General features: G+C 42.2%; 1 protein-coding gene across 3 annotated transcripts in view; it reads left to right on the top strand.

The window, feature by feature from the left end:
* Positions 1-17,380, top strand: part of LOC127572752 (contactin-associated protein-like 5) — a 1,205,714-nt gene that overhangs the window by 910,797 nt on the left and 277,537 nt on the right. For 2 of the 3 annotated variants that reach the window (XM_052020359.1, XM_052020350.1), the window contains exons 16-17: positions 308-478; positions 9,071-9,289. In XM_052020359.1, the coding sequence (XP_051876319.1) occupies positions 308-478; positions 9,071-9,289 (390 nt within the window). The remainder of the gene's footprint in view (positions 1-307; positions 479-9,070; positions 9,290-17,380) is intronic. The other variant, XM_052020369.1, reaches the window with a different exon arrangement.

Raw genomic sequence — 17,380 nt, 5'->3', positions numbered from 1 at the left:
CTGACACTGAATTTCCTGATGCCATCTGGATATATACGTCAGCGTACGACCCTTCATAAAGTGTTTTGGCAAGAAAAAAAAAAGCAGAACATGTTGGAAAAATTCAACAGGTTAGGCAGCATCTGTGGAAAAAGAAACAATTAACATTTCAGGTTGAAGATCCTTTGTCAGAATTTAATGTTACTGCAAGTTTTGTTCAATAAATTGAAAGGCAAATTTATTTCTTGCCTGCAACACTGAGAAAACATGGACATTATTGTTTGCCCTTAACTTAGAAGAGAATGCATTTACTTCTGTGCCTTTACAGATAATTACTGGAATGCAGCATCCTTCAACACCAAGACATCGTACCTCCATTTCCCAACGTTCCATGGGGAGCTGAGTGCAGATATTACATTTTTCTTTAAAACAACTGCTTCATCGGGTGTTTTCCTGGAGAATCTGGGGATCAAGGACTTCATACGGATTGAACTGAGCTGTGAGTGTCATCTACTGAGCATAGTTTGAGACAAATCTGTAATCTCAGGATTCACACGGAGTAATTGGCTTGAACTTTTATTTGGTCTGCATGGGGACTCAGCAAAATCTGATTAATTAGAACAAACACCCTGAGTTAATGAAGTTGCTACACATTGAAATGTCATGAAACTGGTTATTGTTGATGTGTCCAAAATGCAAAATGCATTAAACCACAGGGGGACTGGAGAAAATAATAAATTACACACTGGTTTATCAACCAGGATTTAACTTCATCCCAGGTTTATGGGTCGAGTGGCTCTTTCTCTGCTCACTCCAGTTCACTTTGAATTGGAACAAACCCAGTCCAGCGTGTGTTAAGTTTTACTCAACTGGTTCCCCTGCTTCCAACTTGGAAGGTTGTTGGTTCAGGTTCCAGCCCAAATCTAGAATACAAAAGTCAAGGTTTACTCTCCAGACGGTGGTGAATCTCTGGTTCTGTACCCTGGAGGGTTGTGGAGGCTAGATTATTGAGGGTATTTGAAGTGGAAGCAGGTACATTTTTGAAAGATCAGTGAAACAAGGGCTATGGAGAACTGGCAAAACAGAGGAGTAGGGCAGATCAGCCATGATCATTTTGAATGGTGGGGCAGGTTTGAGGGACTGAGAGGCCTACTCCTGCCCCGATTTTTTTTAATGTAACGCAGAACAATACAGCACAAAACAGGCCCTTCGGCCCACAATGTTGTGCTGACATAGCTATTCCTTCCTACCGAATGCCCATATCCCTCTATTTTCCTCTCATTCATGTGCCCATCCAAGCCCCTCTTAAAAGCCCACAATGAATTTGCCTCCACCACCCTATCAGGCAACACAATCCAGGCATCCACCACTCTCTGAGTAAAAAACTTACGCCTCACGTCTGTTCTGAACCTACCCCCTCTCACCTTAAATGCATGCCCTCTGGTATTGGATTGCTCAGTAATGGGAGAAAGATATTGCTTGTCCACCCTATCTATGCCCCTCATAATTTTATACACTTCCAACAGATCACCCCTCAGCCTCCACCACTCCAGAGAAAAGAGCCCAAGTTTGTCCAGCCTCTGCTGATAGCACATGCTCCCTAATCCAGGCAGCATCCTAGTAAACCTCCTCTGTACGCTCTCTAAAGACTCGGCATCCTTCCTATAGTGAGGTGACCAGAACTGCATGCAATACTCAAAGAGTGGCCTAACCAAAGTTCCATAGAGATGCATCATAACTTCTTGACTCCTATACTCAATCCTCCGATTAATAAACTCAAGCATTCCATAAGCCTTCTTAACCACCTAGTCTACCTGTGTAGCAACTTTCAATGAGTCATTGCCTTGCACCCCAAGGTCTCTCTGCTCTTTAACAAAGGTCTTGCACTTAAGAGTGTACTGTCTATTGACATTAGTCCTACCAAGGTGCAACACCTCACATTCTTATGCTTCGTTAAGTGTAGAAGTTGGTCTCTTTGAATGAAGTTGAACAGAGACTCTCTCAGGTGGATACAGAAGATTCCATGGTTGAAGAGCAGTTTTAAAGGCAAAAAAAAGCAGGGTAGGTAGTCAGAGTGGTTAGAGCCTTAGGGTAGATAGTCAAAGCTTTAGGGTAGATAGTAAGAGTCTTTTTCCCAGGGTAGAAATGTCAAATTCTAGAGGCTATAGGTTTAAGTGAGAAGGGGGAAGTTTAAGGGAGATGCGCAGGGAAAGATTTTTACACAGAGAGTTGAGGGTGCTTGGGATGCGCTGCCAGGGTGGTGGTGGAAGCTGACAACATTGTGGCATTTAAGAGGCATTCAGACAGACATATGAACATGAAGGGAATGGAGGGATATGAATCATGAAGGTCGAGCTATGGATGTTGTCTACATGGATTTCAGTGAGGCGTTTGACGAGGTCCCGTATAGGAGGCTCATCCAGAAGATTAAGATGCATGGGATCCACAGTGACTGGCCATTTGGATTCAGAATTGACTTGCCAATGGAATACAGAGGGTGGTGGTCTAGCTGGAGGTCTGTGACTAATGGTGTTCTGCAGGAATCCGTACTGGGACCTCTGCTGTTTGTGATGTTTATAAATGACCTGGATGAAAATGTAGATGGCTGGGTTTGAAAGTTCGCAGATGATACAAAGATTGGTGGTGTTGTGCATAGTGTAAAAGATTGCCAAAGGATACAGCAGGATATAAATCAGCTGCAGATATGGGCTGAGAAATTGCAGATGGAGTTTAATCCAGCCAGATGTGAGGTGCACTTTGGGAGATCAAATGTAAATGGACAGTACACTGTTAATGGCAAGACCCTGAACAGTGTTGATGTACAGAAGGATCTTGGGATCCAAGTCCATAGCTCCCTGAAAGTGGCTGCAGAGGTTGATAGGGTGGTAAAGAAGGCATATGGCATCTGGGGTGTTGCATTCAATTCTGGTCACCCCATTATAGAAAGGATGTGGAGGCTTTGGAGAGGGTGAAGAAGAGGTTTACCAGGATGTTGCCTGGATTAGAGAGGTTGGACAAACCTGAGGTTTTCTCTGGAGCAGTGGAGGCTGAGGGGAGACCAGATAGAGATCAATAGGATTATGAGAGGCATAAATAGAGTAGACAGCTGGTATCTCTTCCCAGTGTCGAAATGTCTAACACTAGAAGACATGCATTTAAGGTGACGGGGTAAGTTCAAAGGAGATGTACAGGGCAAGTTTTTTACACAGAGAGTGGCAGGTGACTGGAATGTGCTGCCCGGGGTGGTAGTGGAGGCAAATACGATAGAGGCATTTAAGAGACTCTTAGATGGGCACATGAATATGCAGAGAATGGAGGGATAGGGACATTGTGCAGGAAGAAAGGATTAGTTTAGTAGGCATTTAATTACGTTTAATTAGTCTGGCACAACATTGTGGGCTGAAGGGCCTGTTCCTGCGCTGTATTGTTCTATGTTCTATGTGCAAGTAGATGGGATTAGTCTCAGTAGACATGATGGTCAACATAGACATTGTGGGCCAAAGGGCCTGTGCCTGTGCTGCACTGTTCTATGTTCTATCCCTGGTAGCCATACTGATATTTACTCCTCCGATACAAACCGTGATATCTGGTCGTTATCACATTGCAGTCTGTGGGAGCTTGCAGTGTGCAGCTCAAGAGTACTTTATTGGCTATGGAGTATTATGGGACATACAGATGTCATTTGAATGGTGCTAAATAAATGTAAATCTTTCTTCCAGTCTGTGTACAGGATCTTTGCAGTTGCTATAAAATTGTGCTTTAGAGAGGAAAAAGCAAGTTGCTGGAAAAAACTCAACGGGTCAGGCAGCATCTGTGGAGGGAAATGGACAGTCAACACTTTGGGTTGAAGCCCTTCATCTGGACCGAAAGAAAAGAGGGGAGGTAGCTAGTATAAAGAGGTGAGGGTGAGGAGTGAGGCAGGGGCTGGTAGGCGATAGGTGGATCCCAGTGAGGAGATGAGCAAATGGGAACAGTTGGGGGAGGGGATAGGAGATATCAATCCCTCCTCACCGACCCCACCTGGATCCATCTGCCCATCAACTCCCCCTCACCTGAATCCACCTGTCACCTACCAGCTTCTGCCTCACTCCTCCCCCTTTGCATCCTGACCTGAAACATCGACTTTCCCTCTGTCTCCACTGATGCTAGCTGACCCGCTGAGATCCCCCAGCAGATTGCTTTATGCTCCAGATTACAGCACATGCAATCTCTTGTGCCTCCACTGTCCATTAAAGATTTGTTGTGCTTTAACCTGCTGGTTTGGTATCTGACTCTATTTACAGTAAGTACCTTAACAACTGCACATTCTCTCCCAGGTTCCTGCCTTCAAGATTACTTTATTCAACCCTTTCAAATGTCTCAGCCACCACTAGCAATAAGCCTGATTACCTCTGTATGGGAGAGTCAGTTATCAGGGCTCCAAGTGCAGCCAGATTTCAGCCATAAGTACATTTCATCTGTGATTTTGACCCTACCCACCTTACCCCTGAGGTCAGTGTGATATCTGTGTATAGGAAAGCACACACACATTCCCACTACATAATACCAATGAGATGCCTTGTATATTCAACAGACGTATCTGAATATTTTGTTCCCTTTTCTCTTAGATAATTAGCATGTTGTATTTTCATATTGACACTTCTGAATAATATCCAAGCACGCTGTTATTTGAAATCCCACTGAAAAATATGTTTGATTAAAGTCTTTTGTTACTGTAAAACTGTCAGAAAATCTAGCCCTAAATGCCATCTTTTGTGAACATTGTTTATTGATGTTGATAACACAATAATGGCCACATTCTCTGTCAGACAGAACTGCTTTAAGAGCTAAATTATCAGTTTAAGGTACCCTTATAATAAAAAGCTGTTGGTGCAGTTCCAATATTTACTTGTATTTTGTTCACAGTCCATGTAAACTATTTACATACTGTCAGGAACAGGAACTGAAATGAAAGATGCCTCCCAACATATCCCAGCAGCAGATTTTAAAGAAGGGTTTGAAATCTTTTGAAACTGCAGGTGGACTTCACATTTGGCCATTGAGTGTTTCTGTTCTCATTTTCCCAATCAATCCACCCTTTGTTTTCCCTTTTTCTAACTAATCTCTCAACTGGGTGGCTTCATAACAGTCTATTGCCAAGGTATTCCTGGCCACAAGCTACCAGTCCTATCCATTACTCCCCATCTTTCTCTGCAACTCAAAACTAACTTAGAGTGATGGAGTCATAGAGTCGTACAGTGTAGAAATGGACCCCTTGCCCACCACGTCTATGCTGACCTTTTTACCCATCCACACTCATCCCATTTGGGTACGTTGGAACCATATCCTTCTCTGCCTTGTCGATTTAAGTGTCAAACTTGTTTTCTCATTTTCCCAGTTCCGATTGAGGTTTTCCAACCTGCAAAGTTAACTCTATTTTTATTTTCACAGATGCTGCCTGACCTGATGAATGTTTCGGACATACTCTGTTTTTATTTCAGATTTCCAGCATCTGCAGTATTTTATTTTGATTTTTCAATCCACCCTTTGCTTCTGGTCCACCTTGTTATTTTGTTGTCTTCATTTTAGATGCAGGCCAGCACTCTATCTTACAAGTAATGAGAATATATGCTTGCAGCTTTCAGGTTTAACATGAATTTGGTGTCCAACAGAGATGCAAGAGTCTCTGCAGAGAATTATGGAAATATTTGCATAAAGGAGCCCTTTTGCATTCATGCAACACCCAAAACATTTAACAATTTTTAGTCATTTTTTTTAGGCGGCACGGTAACGTAGCGGTTAGTGTAATGCTATTACAGCGCCAGCAACCCAGGTTAAATTCCGCCGCTGTCTGTAAGGAGTTTGTACGTTCTCCCCATGTGTCTGCGTGGGTTTCCTCCGGGTGCTCTGGTTTCCTCCCACATTCCAAAGACGCACGGGTTAGAAGTTGTGGGCACGCTATGTTGGCGCCGGAAGCGTGGCGACACTTGCGTGCTGCCCCCAGAACATTCCCAGTAGCGCAAAAAGAAACAGTTCACTGTGTGTTTCGATGTACATGTGACTAATAGATAAATATATATCTTAAATGTCTTATCTTAACATCATTCTTTGGATGTGAGCATCTGTGGTAAGGTCAGCACCCTAAATTCCCCTTGAGAGGGTAATGGTGAGCCTCCTTCTTGAACCACGGCACTCTGCTTGGTAAAGGTGCTCCCATGGTAGGTAGAGAATTTCTGACAGGGATCTCCGCTGAGCTGCTTCTCTCCTTTCTCCCTCTTCACATACTAATTTTTGCCCAGTGTTTATGTAATTCTTTCTTAAATGTGAAGATTAGCTAGGCCTCACTAACTTTGTGTTGAAATATATTCTGCATACTATTAGGTTATCAAATGAAAGCTTTTCTAATCTCCACTCTGTGTTCCTGAAATAAATGGTCCTTATCTCCTTTAGACTAGATAATACATTGAACAAAATATCTCCTGGATGCCAGACACTTGTTGATCTATCATCCCTTCCAGTTTGCTTATAATTTTCACAAATAAAGTCCACTATTTGAGAAGAAGCTGAGCTTGTTTGTTCACCCAGCCAATGACAATGATCTGAAGCTGAGAGGAGTTCTTTGATAGAGCTGACTGTGATAACTGTGAATAGGTAAGTGAAAAGAGGGCTGAAAGTACACACAATTTCCCAGTACTTAGCACCATCACAAACAGAATGATACGAGGTTATGAAATGAATCACCAGAGTGAGAGCCTGTTTAATAAAGCAAGTACAACCCAGGATGCATCGAGCAAATAAGGCAGGAAGTTGTGATGAATATATACCAAGACATGTTACAGTTGTGTGAAACATTGGTTTGGCTACACTTGGAATATTGCCTGTAATTCTGGTCACCCCATTACAAGAAGGATGTGGAGGTTTTACAGAGGGTTCAGAAGAGATTTGCCAGGATGCCTCCTGGATTTAAGGGTATTGGCTGTAAGGAGAGGTTGGACAAACTTGGGTTGTTTTCTCTGGAGCATTGAAGGCTGAGGGGAGACCTGATAGATGTTTATAAAATTATGTGAAGCATAGATAGGGTAGACAGTCACAATCTTTTTCCTAGGGTAGAAATGTTGAATACTAGAGAGCATCGATTTAAGGTGAGAGAAGGAAAGTTTAAAGGGGATGCGGGGGGCAAGTTTTTCACACGGAGAGTAGGAGGTGCTTGGAGCAAGCTGCCATGGGAGGTAGTGGAAGCAGATATGATCGTGGCATTCAAGAGGCTTTTAGGTAGGTACATGCATAAGGAGGGAATGGTGGGATATGTATCATGTGCAGGCAGAAGAGGTTAGTTTAATTTGGCATCATGCTCAGCACAGACATCATTGGCTGAAGGGCCTGTTCCTGTGTTGTACAGTTCTATGTTCTAAGTATACACAATACTGTTTAGGGTACAACTGGAATCTTGTGCCCAGGTCTAGACAACACTCTACAGAAGAGATGTAAATGTGCTAGAGAATTTGCAGCAAAGTGAGTTGGAAGGAAGCCTGATTGAAGTATAAAACATTATGACTGGTTTCGCCAGGGGAGAGTGAAGGAGGGTTTTCCTATTAGCAGCTTGTTCAAGGATTAGGGGAAACAGTTTTGAGCAAAAGGGGAGTTCAGGAAATATTTCTTTTTACTTAAACGGAATCTGATATTCATCTGTTTATCAGACTGTTCATTTTTCTCCATAGATGCCGCCTGAGCTGTTGAGTTCTTCCAGTATTTTGTGTGTGTTGCATCTGATATTCATTGCCTCTCTGTGTGGTGGAACCAGACTCAACTGGGGATTTCAAAAAATGAGAGTCATAGAGTCAGACAGCACAGAATCATGCCCTTCTGTCCATCTTGACCGTCCTGCCCAAGTTGTCTACTTGAGATAATCGCTTTTCCTTGTGTTTGTCTCACACCCCTCTAAACCTTTCCTATTGATGTACCTTTCTAAATGTCCTTGAATCATTGTAATTATACTCACCTTCACCACCTCCTCTGGCAGCTCGTTCCATGTCCCCACCACTTTCTGTGTGAAAAAGTCACACTCCATATCCCTTTTAAATCCTTCCCCTCTCACCCTAAATCTATGTCCTCTAGTTCTGGACTCCCTTACCCTGGGGAAAAGACTGTGGCCATTCACCTTTACTATGCATGTGGAGATAAAAATTTGCAGGGCAAAAACTTGAGGCTGCATATCTGTGTTATAACAAATATGTTTCTGTGATTGAGCCAGAGAGGTGATATAACATTTAATGAGGGTTGAAGATAAGGGGGAATAAAACTACGTGAAAATATAAAACTAAGATTAAGGCTCCGACAAAAGATGTAGACCAGTACTTACTGGTTGATGGGATCTAACTTAGTCTGGCCTATATGTGACTCCAGTCCCAAAATAATGTGATTAACTTTTAACTGCATTAAGTTCCTGGGAATGGGTGATAAATGCTGGCTTGTCATCAATGTCCACATCCTTGGAGCAATTGAAAGCTGTGATCAAAGTGATCAAAATGCATCGAGCCCATGTTTCAATTTGAGTTAGAGCCTTCAACAGAAAAAAAAGAGAAGGTTAAACAAAAATACAGTTAAATACCTTAATTGTCCTTCAGCAGCTCTGTTTTGATAAGATAAGATATCTTTATTAGTCACATGAACATCGAAACACACAGTGAAGTACATCTTCATGTAGAGTGTTCTGGGGGCAGCCAGCAAGTGTCACCACGCTTCAGGTGCCAACATAGCATGCCCACAACTTCCTAACCCATACGTCTTTGGAATGAGGGAGGAAACCGGAGCACCCGGAGGAAACCCACGTAGTCACGGAGAGAACGTACAAACTCCTTACAGACAGCAGCCGGAATTGAACCCAGGCCGTTGGCACTGTAAAGCGTTACGTTAACTGCTACACTAACATGGTCGATGAATCAAGCCAACAAAAGGGATCAAAAGGACAATGTGAAGTGGCTTTCTTTCTTATCCTGCTTATTGAATACCTCACATGGTCAAAAGCCCAGATGTCTTACTGTTTGTGAATTGGGAAGTATCACTCTGCAGCGAACTGGCACTCAAAACCCTTTCTCATGTGTGCTTGTTGCAGCCCCAATGGAGGTTCTCTTCTCTTTCGATGTGGGGAATGGCCCTTTCATGGTTGCTGTTAAATCACCCTCACAGCTCAATGACAACCAGTGGCATTACGTTAAGGCCGAGCGAAACATCAAGGCAGCGTCGCTTCAAGTGGATCACCTGCCACGACAGGCTCGGGAGGCACCATCTGATGGACACATCCACTTGCAGCTCAACAGCCAGCTATTTGTAGGTAGGAGCATCTGGATCGAGAAACGAAAGATCTGTTAAAATATTGTTAGCATAATAACTGATCACCCCTTTCATTTTTATTCTTCTACTCAACTGCTCACATGAATGATGCCCAAAGTGGGAAGGTGCAAGCAAAAACTCACATCTTAATGGTGTTTTCATGGAGAATTTTAGAGTCATAGCATCATGCAGCATGGAAACAGGCCATTCGGTCCACCATGTCCACGGCAACCAATGACCACACATCCCGTCTTCCTGTCCTTGGACAATAGCCTTCTTGGGCTCATTTTGGGCTCATTTTCTATCAAGGTCTCTTGTTTTTCTGGGGATTAGGTTTGTCAAAACATTCAAGTACCCAGCAATATCAACTGAAAACATCTAGTTATTTACAAGAGAAAGGTTTTCTGCAGGATTATTTCATACTGCATAGAATATCGAACAGTACAGCACATGAACAGGTCCTTCAGCCCACGATGTTGTGCCAAGCTAATTAAACTAGCAATTAAATGTCTAACTAAACTAATCCCTTCTGCCTACACAATGTCTGTATCCCTCCATTCTCTGCACATTCATGTGCCTATCTAAGAGCCTCTTAAATGCCTCCATTATATTTGCCTCCACCACTACCCCTGGCAGCACATTCCAGGCACCTACCACTGTCTGTGTAAAAAAACTTGCCCCACACATCTCCTTTGAATTTACCCCCTCTCACCTTAAATACATGTCCTCGAGTATTAGATTTTTCAACCTTCAGAAAAAGATACCAGCTGCCTATTCTATCCAGGCCTCTCATGATCTTACAAACTTCTACCAGGTCTCCCCTCAGCCTCTGCCACTCCAGAGAAAACAACCCAAGTTTGTCCAAACTCTCTTTATATCACATGCCCTCTAATCCAGACAGCAGCCTGGTAAACCTCTTCTGCACCCTCTCCAAAGCCTCCACATCCTTCCTGCAATGGGGTGACCAGAACAGAATAAAATTCTCTGGATGCAGCCTAACCAGAGTTTTATAAAGGTGCAACATAACTTCCTGACTCTTGAACTCAGTGCCTCGACTAATAAAGCAAGCATGCCCTGCAAGAAAGCTCTGATTCCTTATGGATAAGTTAGAGAAGGATGGACTTAGGGAACACTACGATAATCATTGCCATTGTTTCTCCTGAATGTTGGTCTTTGCTCCTTGCATAGAGGAGATGACGTATGAAGCTTGCTGAGCAATATATTCACAATGGAAATGACTAAAGGTGCCCATTTCACTGCAGTAATCTACTCAGGTTACTGAGAGAGTGAAAAAATGTTACCATGGATACAAAGGTTCATAATTGATTTGCACTGCCTGAACCACACTCCCGACATTAATGTTAAAATGAGTGCGGCATGGGATGTTATTACACACTGCCTCAATTTTTGCTGCTTATAGTCAGACACCATTTTGTTTTCTTTTGATATATCGGCGAACGTTGGAAATACTCAGCAGGTCAGGCAGCACCTGTGGAGAGCAAAACAGAGTCAACATCTCAGGGTTGGTAACCTTTCATCAGAACTGGAAGAAGTTTGATAAACAAGCTGCAGAGGGGAGGGAGGGAGGAGAGATCTCAAGGGAAGATTTGTGTTGTGGTAAAGACGATAACGGTTGGCAGGAAAAGAGGGTGATAGTTGAAGAAACAGAAGACGCATCTTGAGGCACAGTTAAGTTGTCATTTTTTTTGTTGTGCTGTGCCTCATCGAATATGAGGGTCTAGAAATTTGATTGTACAGCAATGTGTTTTTTTCACCATTACAGAATTAAAAATTGAAATTATCTGGAGTGAAACATAACAGCAAACAATTTGGAACAAGAACATAGAACAGTACAGCACTGGACAGGCCATTCAGCCCACAATATTGTACCGATCTTGATGCCAAATTAGATTAAATGTCCTCCTCCTGTGTATCATCCATATACCTCCATTCCCTTCATATTCATGTGTGTCTCTAAAAGCCTCTTAAACTCCACCAAACTGCCTGCTTCCACAGCTACCCCTGGTAACTCATTCCAGGCACCTACCACTCTCTGGGTGTCGCCTTTAAACTTTCCCCCTCTAACCTTAAAAGTATGTTCTCTGGTGTTTGACATTTCTGCCCTGGGGAAAAGATTCTCACTGTCTACCCTGTCTATGCCTCTCATAATTTTAAAAACTTCGATCAGTTTTATATTTGTGGGCTTTTCGTGCTGCTCAGGAAAGTTGACCAAATTTTCCTGAATTCAGCCTTGAATGGTGGAAATGATTTCAACATTAGTCGGATCCCTATGCAACACTCCTTCCGTCACAAAACAGATATAATCGGATCAGGTTGCACTGGAAAACAGCATTGTCGGGTATTTCCATGACTGCCAGGTTTCCATGACTTAAGTCCAGTGAATAATTCTTTGGGAACCTTTCCTCCTCTCCCAACATGGCCCCTAACTGTTCTTTGCCCCATTTCCCACAAACTCCCAAGGGCTAGTTTTTTTTTATCCCCTGACGTTCTGACTCACAGTATGTCCTGACCCACCACCGCCCTCAGCCCTGATACTCATGTCTAGTCCAGTGATCCTTCACGCCAAAAAGGAAGCATTCATCTCCATGGCAATCCAGCCACTGTCCTGATTGCAGCTTCCAACTCCAGGCCCTGATTCTGACACAATCTTCACCAACCGTCTCTCAATTCACCAGCCTCCTACCTTTCTTATCTTCCCCATCCACCCTCCCAGTCACTTACCTTAAGCACTGATCCCAGACCCAGATTCTTCAGTCTGGCACTGGGAATTCACCTTAGGTTGGTCCCCTTTAAGTAATTCAGTTACCTGACTCCTTCCCGAGCTCTGCACTACAGCTCCCACCTACCCCAACACTCCATCCCCCAAAACACTCTTCCAGTAGTAGCAGTCACCAGTTCAAGTTGAAGTTCATTATCACAGGCATATGTACCCAGGGTATAAATGCCATGAAAATTAGCTTTCCACCACAACCCCTCCTTCAACTTCAAAGTCAAGGTTGAGCTTATTGTCAAATGCACAAGTACATGTATGCACAGATGCAATGAAAAACTTACTTGCAGCAGCATCACAGGAACATAGCATTCGATACGCAACATTCGTAAGAAAAACATAAATTAAACATAAATAAGACACAATTTTTACAAGAGAGAATATGATCAGAACAGAAAGAGAAACAAAGTCCATTGTAGTGCAAAGTAATCAAAGTGGTCCTAGTGTTGCTATACTGAGGTAGTGATGAGGGTTGTTCAGGTTGGTTCAAGAACTGAATGGTTGAAGGGAAGTAGCTGTTCTTGAACCTGGTCATATCGCACTTCAGGCTTCTGTACCTCCTGCCTGATGGTGGCTGCGAGAGGATGGCTTCTACTATTGACCTGACTGGACACTCTCCAGTCTGCTCTATTTCATGATGCAGATACCTTTGTGTTTTCATCAGGTCCTGAGGCAACAGTGCTGCTCCCTCCCTGATCAATACTAATCACCAACTGATATAGGACAGCATAACTTAATCTGCAGGAAAGTAGGACACTCAATCTATTTTAAAAAGCAGTCGACAACAATGAACCATGCATGGTGTCTATCGCAATCCTGTTGTTACCTTAGATTGTCTTGCAGGATCATCATTAGTGAGTTCTATGAAGCAAAAAAGAGATAAGATGGTTCAGTGAAATGCAAAGGATGTAACAGGTCTTCAACACGTACTTGATAAGATAACACACAAAAGGCTCAAGACAAAGATAAGGATGCAGGGGATAAGGGAGAATATGACCCAGGATGGAGAGAGGGAGATCAAGAAAGAGAAGGAAGCCAAGTACATGTACAAGATTACCTGATTAGAAAGATATGGTCTGTGGTGAAACATGTGGCTCTGTGTGGTTCTATACATGAAGGGTTTGGACAAAGGTAGCTTTGGCTAAAATTTGTTGCTGATGCAGAGTTCAAAAGCATGGACAATTTTGACAAAGGCTGCAAGGTGAAACAGATAGGCTTGGACTGGGTAATGCCGGTACTTTTCAGTGAAGAACAATGTGAAATAATACATTTTGGAATTAAGCAAAAAGCATGCACTTTGCATTGGAAGAGGAAAGGTTGGTTCTTCAGTATGTGATGTACAGATGACAGCAGAGCAATAAGATAAATCCACAAAAAGATGAGCTGTCCAGAGATGTATATCTAGAGGTATAAATACAAAGACAATAACAATAAAACCAAAGACTTATGTCACAACAGTGACTAATTTTAAAAATAGGCAACATAATATAAATGCTGGAAATACTCAGCAGGTCAGGCAGCAACTGCAGAGAGTGAAACAGGTTTCCCTGTTCAGGTCCGAGATCCTTCATCCAATGACCTCACTTTTATGGAACAACAAACAAGTTGCTGGAGGAACTCAGCGGGTCAAGCAGCATCTGTGGGTGGAAGGGAACTGTTGATGTTTCGGGTTGAAACCCTGCATCAGGACCCACTGAGTTGTTCCAGCAGATTGTTTGTGGTTCCAGATTTCAGCATCTGCAGTCTCTTGTGTATCCTGACCTCACTTTTATATTGTTATCAGAAAATAATGGACACCAAACCACAACAGCAGATATTAAACCAGGTAACAAAACGAGATAGTGTCTTGAAAGGAGAAGAGAGAGAGGTTAAGGCAGATAGGATTAAGGAGGGAATTTTAGAGCTAAGGCCCTTGGCAGCTGGACACATCTCTGTCAAAGGCAGAAAGATTAAATTTGGGGATAATCATTGTCAGAGAGCTCTTGGAGAATTATAGAGATTTATGGGCAGGACAAAGACTACAGATAGTATTCAAAAGCAAGGAGGAGAATTTTAAAATTGAGGTATTGCCCAACTAGGAGCCAATGTAGAACAGTGTCATTAAGCTGGGAAGAGTGCAAAGAAGATTTACAAAAATTTTGCCAGGACTCGAGGGCCGGAGTTATCGGGAGAGGTTGGGCAGGCTAGGACTTTATTCCTTGGAGTGTAGGAGACGAGAAGGTGACCTTATAGAAGTGTACAAAATCATCAGGGGCACAGGTAGGGTGAATGCACACAGTCTTTTTCCCAAGGAAAGGGAATCAAAAACTGGAGGGCATAGGTTTAAGGTGAGAGGAGAAAGGTTTAAAAGGGACCTGAGGGTTACCTTCTTCATGCAGAGGGTGGTGTGTACAGGCAACGAGCTGCCAGAGGAAGTAATACTTTAAAAGGCACTTGGACAGGTACATGAAGAGGAAAGTTTCAAAGATATATGGGCCAATTGCAGGCAGATGGGACCAACTTAAATGGGCATGTTGATCGGCATGAATGAGTTGGGCCGAAGGGCCTGCTTCCATCCTGTGTTACTCTATGACTCCAAGAAAAGGAAGGTTATTTGTTTAATACATCTAATTATTTTACTTTAAAATAATATAATCATTTGAATTTCAATGGGGTTTTACATACTTTCAGCAATATTATAGATCCTTGGAAGTTTTGACAGCCAGCATAGCAGAACCAGAACTATGTTATCTGCCAAAGACTTTCTGAGGCATTCTGTGGACGGATCTTGTTCAGACCTGCCAATACCATCCTATCACATCTTTCTCTTCCTCTTTCTTTTTTTATGGAATGGAATTGCCACTCACCTGCCAGCCTTCCCTGGCATACGACTGAGGGTTCAAAGCAAAGTGTATCTGGGCTGTCTTTAGTGGGTCAGTTAGATGCGGCAGTGTTTGGCTGCAGAGGTTGGCCATCAATGCACTGAAGAACAAGGCTTTCTGGATCTCAGACACCTGATAGCTGACCCATCGACTTCTGCATATCTAAAATTTATCTCTCTCTCCTAAATGCTTGTTGGCATAACAAATATTTGGCACAGTGTGATGTAATCCCTTCTCTCCTGGGGAAGGAAACTTGCATGTCGAAGACTCTGATTTAACTTGCATCTGCAAATTATATTCAAAAGCAGGGAACGCTAAAATGAGCTGAGTTGTCAGCAATGCTTGGGGTTAAGAAGGATAGTTCATGATCAATCTAAAATAGATTAAAAATAATGTATGGACTGGAGGGATCATTTTGGCAGACTTTTCAGCAATTCCCTTGAAATATGAATAATTTTACTGGGAACAAAACTGAAATGGCAGATATCCAGATCTAATTATTTTAACAACTACATTTGCATTTTGAGATAATTGCATTCTCTTATAGGTGCAGGGGCCACACTCCACAGTTGAACAACAGAAACTTGACCTTTAGGCATTGTTTAATATTTTGGTTTGAAGCTTTGTGAAAATGAAGATAATTGTCTGTGCAGATAAAATACCTGGTGAGCAATATGTCACAATGCTCTTTGGCAAAGTTTTGAGCTCTTAACAGATGCAGAAAGCAGATTTGAATCTTCTGTTCTGCACATAGAATACACAAGGACAATAATTAATCTGAAAAATTATGATGAATACGATTTTGAAAAGCTATTACAAGCCTTGATAATTGTAAACATGTAACACATTTATTCCAGAATTAATAACATCAGATTTCATATTTTAACCATGTTTCTTCATTCCTTGAGGACACATTTCTTGATAAATGAATTGTTTTGTTTCCACTGGCAGTATTTCAGTGCAGTATTAGCTTATATTTTTTCACAGAAATACACTTGCTGAAAGCTATTATGTTTGCACACATTTACATTTGTTTTGCTGTTGCTGGAAATGGGTCTCTTTTGGCTCAAAACCCTTTAAGTTAGCAGTTTTAGCATTTTAACACATGGCTGCCTTTGTGTCAATATAAAGTGGTTCTGGATGCGGATGGAAAATGAAGCTGGTCATTCATTTGATGCACACGATGTGCAGATCAAAACTCAATGGAGGTATCCCAATATCAGTTAGATTAAACACTAGAAGCTGCACAGCAGAGTCTGAGGTTAAATTTAAAGGGATGTCAAATTTATTTAACTACTCCTTTCAAATTTAAAAGTTGGAATTTTGTTGTGTCACACTCTTTTGAAGGACTTTGGGATGTTTTACTGCATTAAAGGCATTTTATAAATAAACCACTGTTTAATGTGGAAATCCAAAGGATTTGTCTGTGCATCATGTTTTTCTAGTGTCCCAAAATACAACCAATGAAAGACATTTTTTTAAAGTTTAGTCACTGTAGGAAACACAACAGTCAATTTGTGTATGGCAAGATTCTTAAAAAAAATATCAAATTAATTAACAACTAATCTGCCTCAGTGATGTTGTTTAGGAGGTAAAAAATAAACTAGAAATACCAAAGAGGATGTAAGTGGAGCCAATTCCTTTGAATTGGCTCCAGTTACATCCATCTGAGAGCATCATGAAGGTTTCTGGTTAACATCTCACCTGAAAGATGACATCCTTCTGTAATGCACTGTAGTTCTGGTCTAGATTCTACGTTCAAATCCTTGGAGTGAACCTTGTGAATAAAAATGGATATTGCTGTGGCTAATCCAATGCAAACACTGTTCTGAAAGAGCTGACATTTGCAGTCTCTTAACATTAAAACGTAATCCACTTCACACAGCTTGGCTCTCACTGGGTGAGGCCATAAACGTAATTTTGGATTTTGTGGTTGGGCTCACATCTGTTCCAAGATGTAGTATCTGCCCTGGAAAGGATCTAGGTAACAAGCAAAAATCAACACTCTGACTGATTTGTCCCTTCCCTATGTTAACAATGTACTGCAGACAATTTTGCTTCAATTGCAACCATATCTGCATTAACTGAGTTCAAATCTGGCCTGGATTCAAGACTTAGGGCAGCAACCTATCTTCTGTTGTACATGCTAAGGATGCTGTGTTCTAACTTGCAAGTGTTGCAGATGGCTGCAGGTAGCACAATGGTCTCGCAATTCTGGTGATCCAGGTTTGATCCTGAGCTCTGGTGCTGTCTGCGTGGAGTTTCCATGTTCTATTTGTGGCCTGGTGGGTTGCCTCAGGATGCTCCAGCTTCTTCCCTCATCCCAAGGCTGGTTACGAGGTTGATTGACCATTGCAAATTACATCCAGTCTGCTTGGGTAGTTGGAGAATCAGGGGGTGTTCATAGACATAGAGTCACAGAGCACTACAGCATAGAAAC

The sequence above is a fragment of the Pristis pectinata genome, chromosome 1 (genome assembly GCF_009764475.1).
Source record: "Pristis pectinata isolate sPriPec2 chromosome 1, sPriPec2.1.pri, whole genome shotgun sequence".
In the NCBI taxonomy this organism is placed as follows: Eukaryota; Metazoa; Chordata; class Chondrichthyes; order Rhinopristiformes; family Pristidae; genus Pristis; species Pristis pectinata.
The sequence above is the reverse complement of the archived record's forward strand: the minus strand, read 5'-3'. Positions and strand labels throughout refer to the sequence as shown.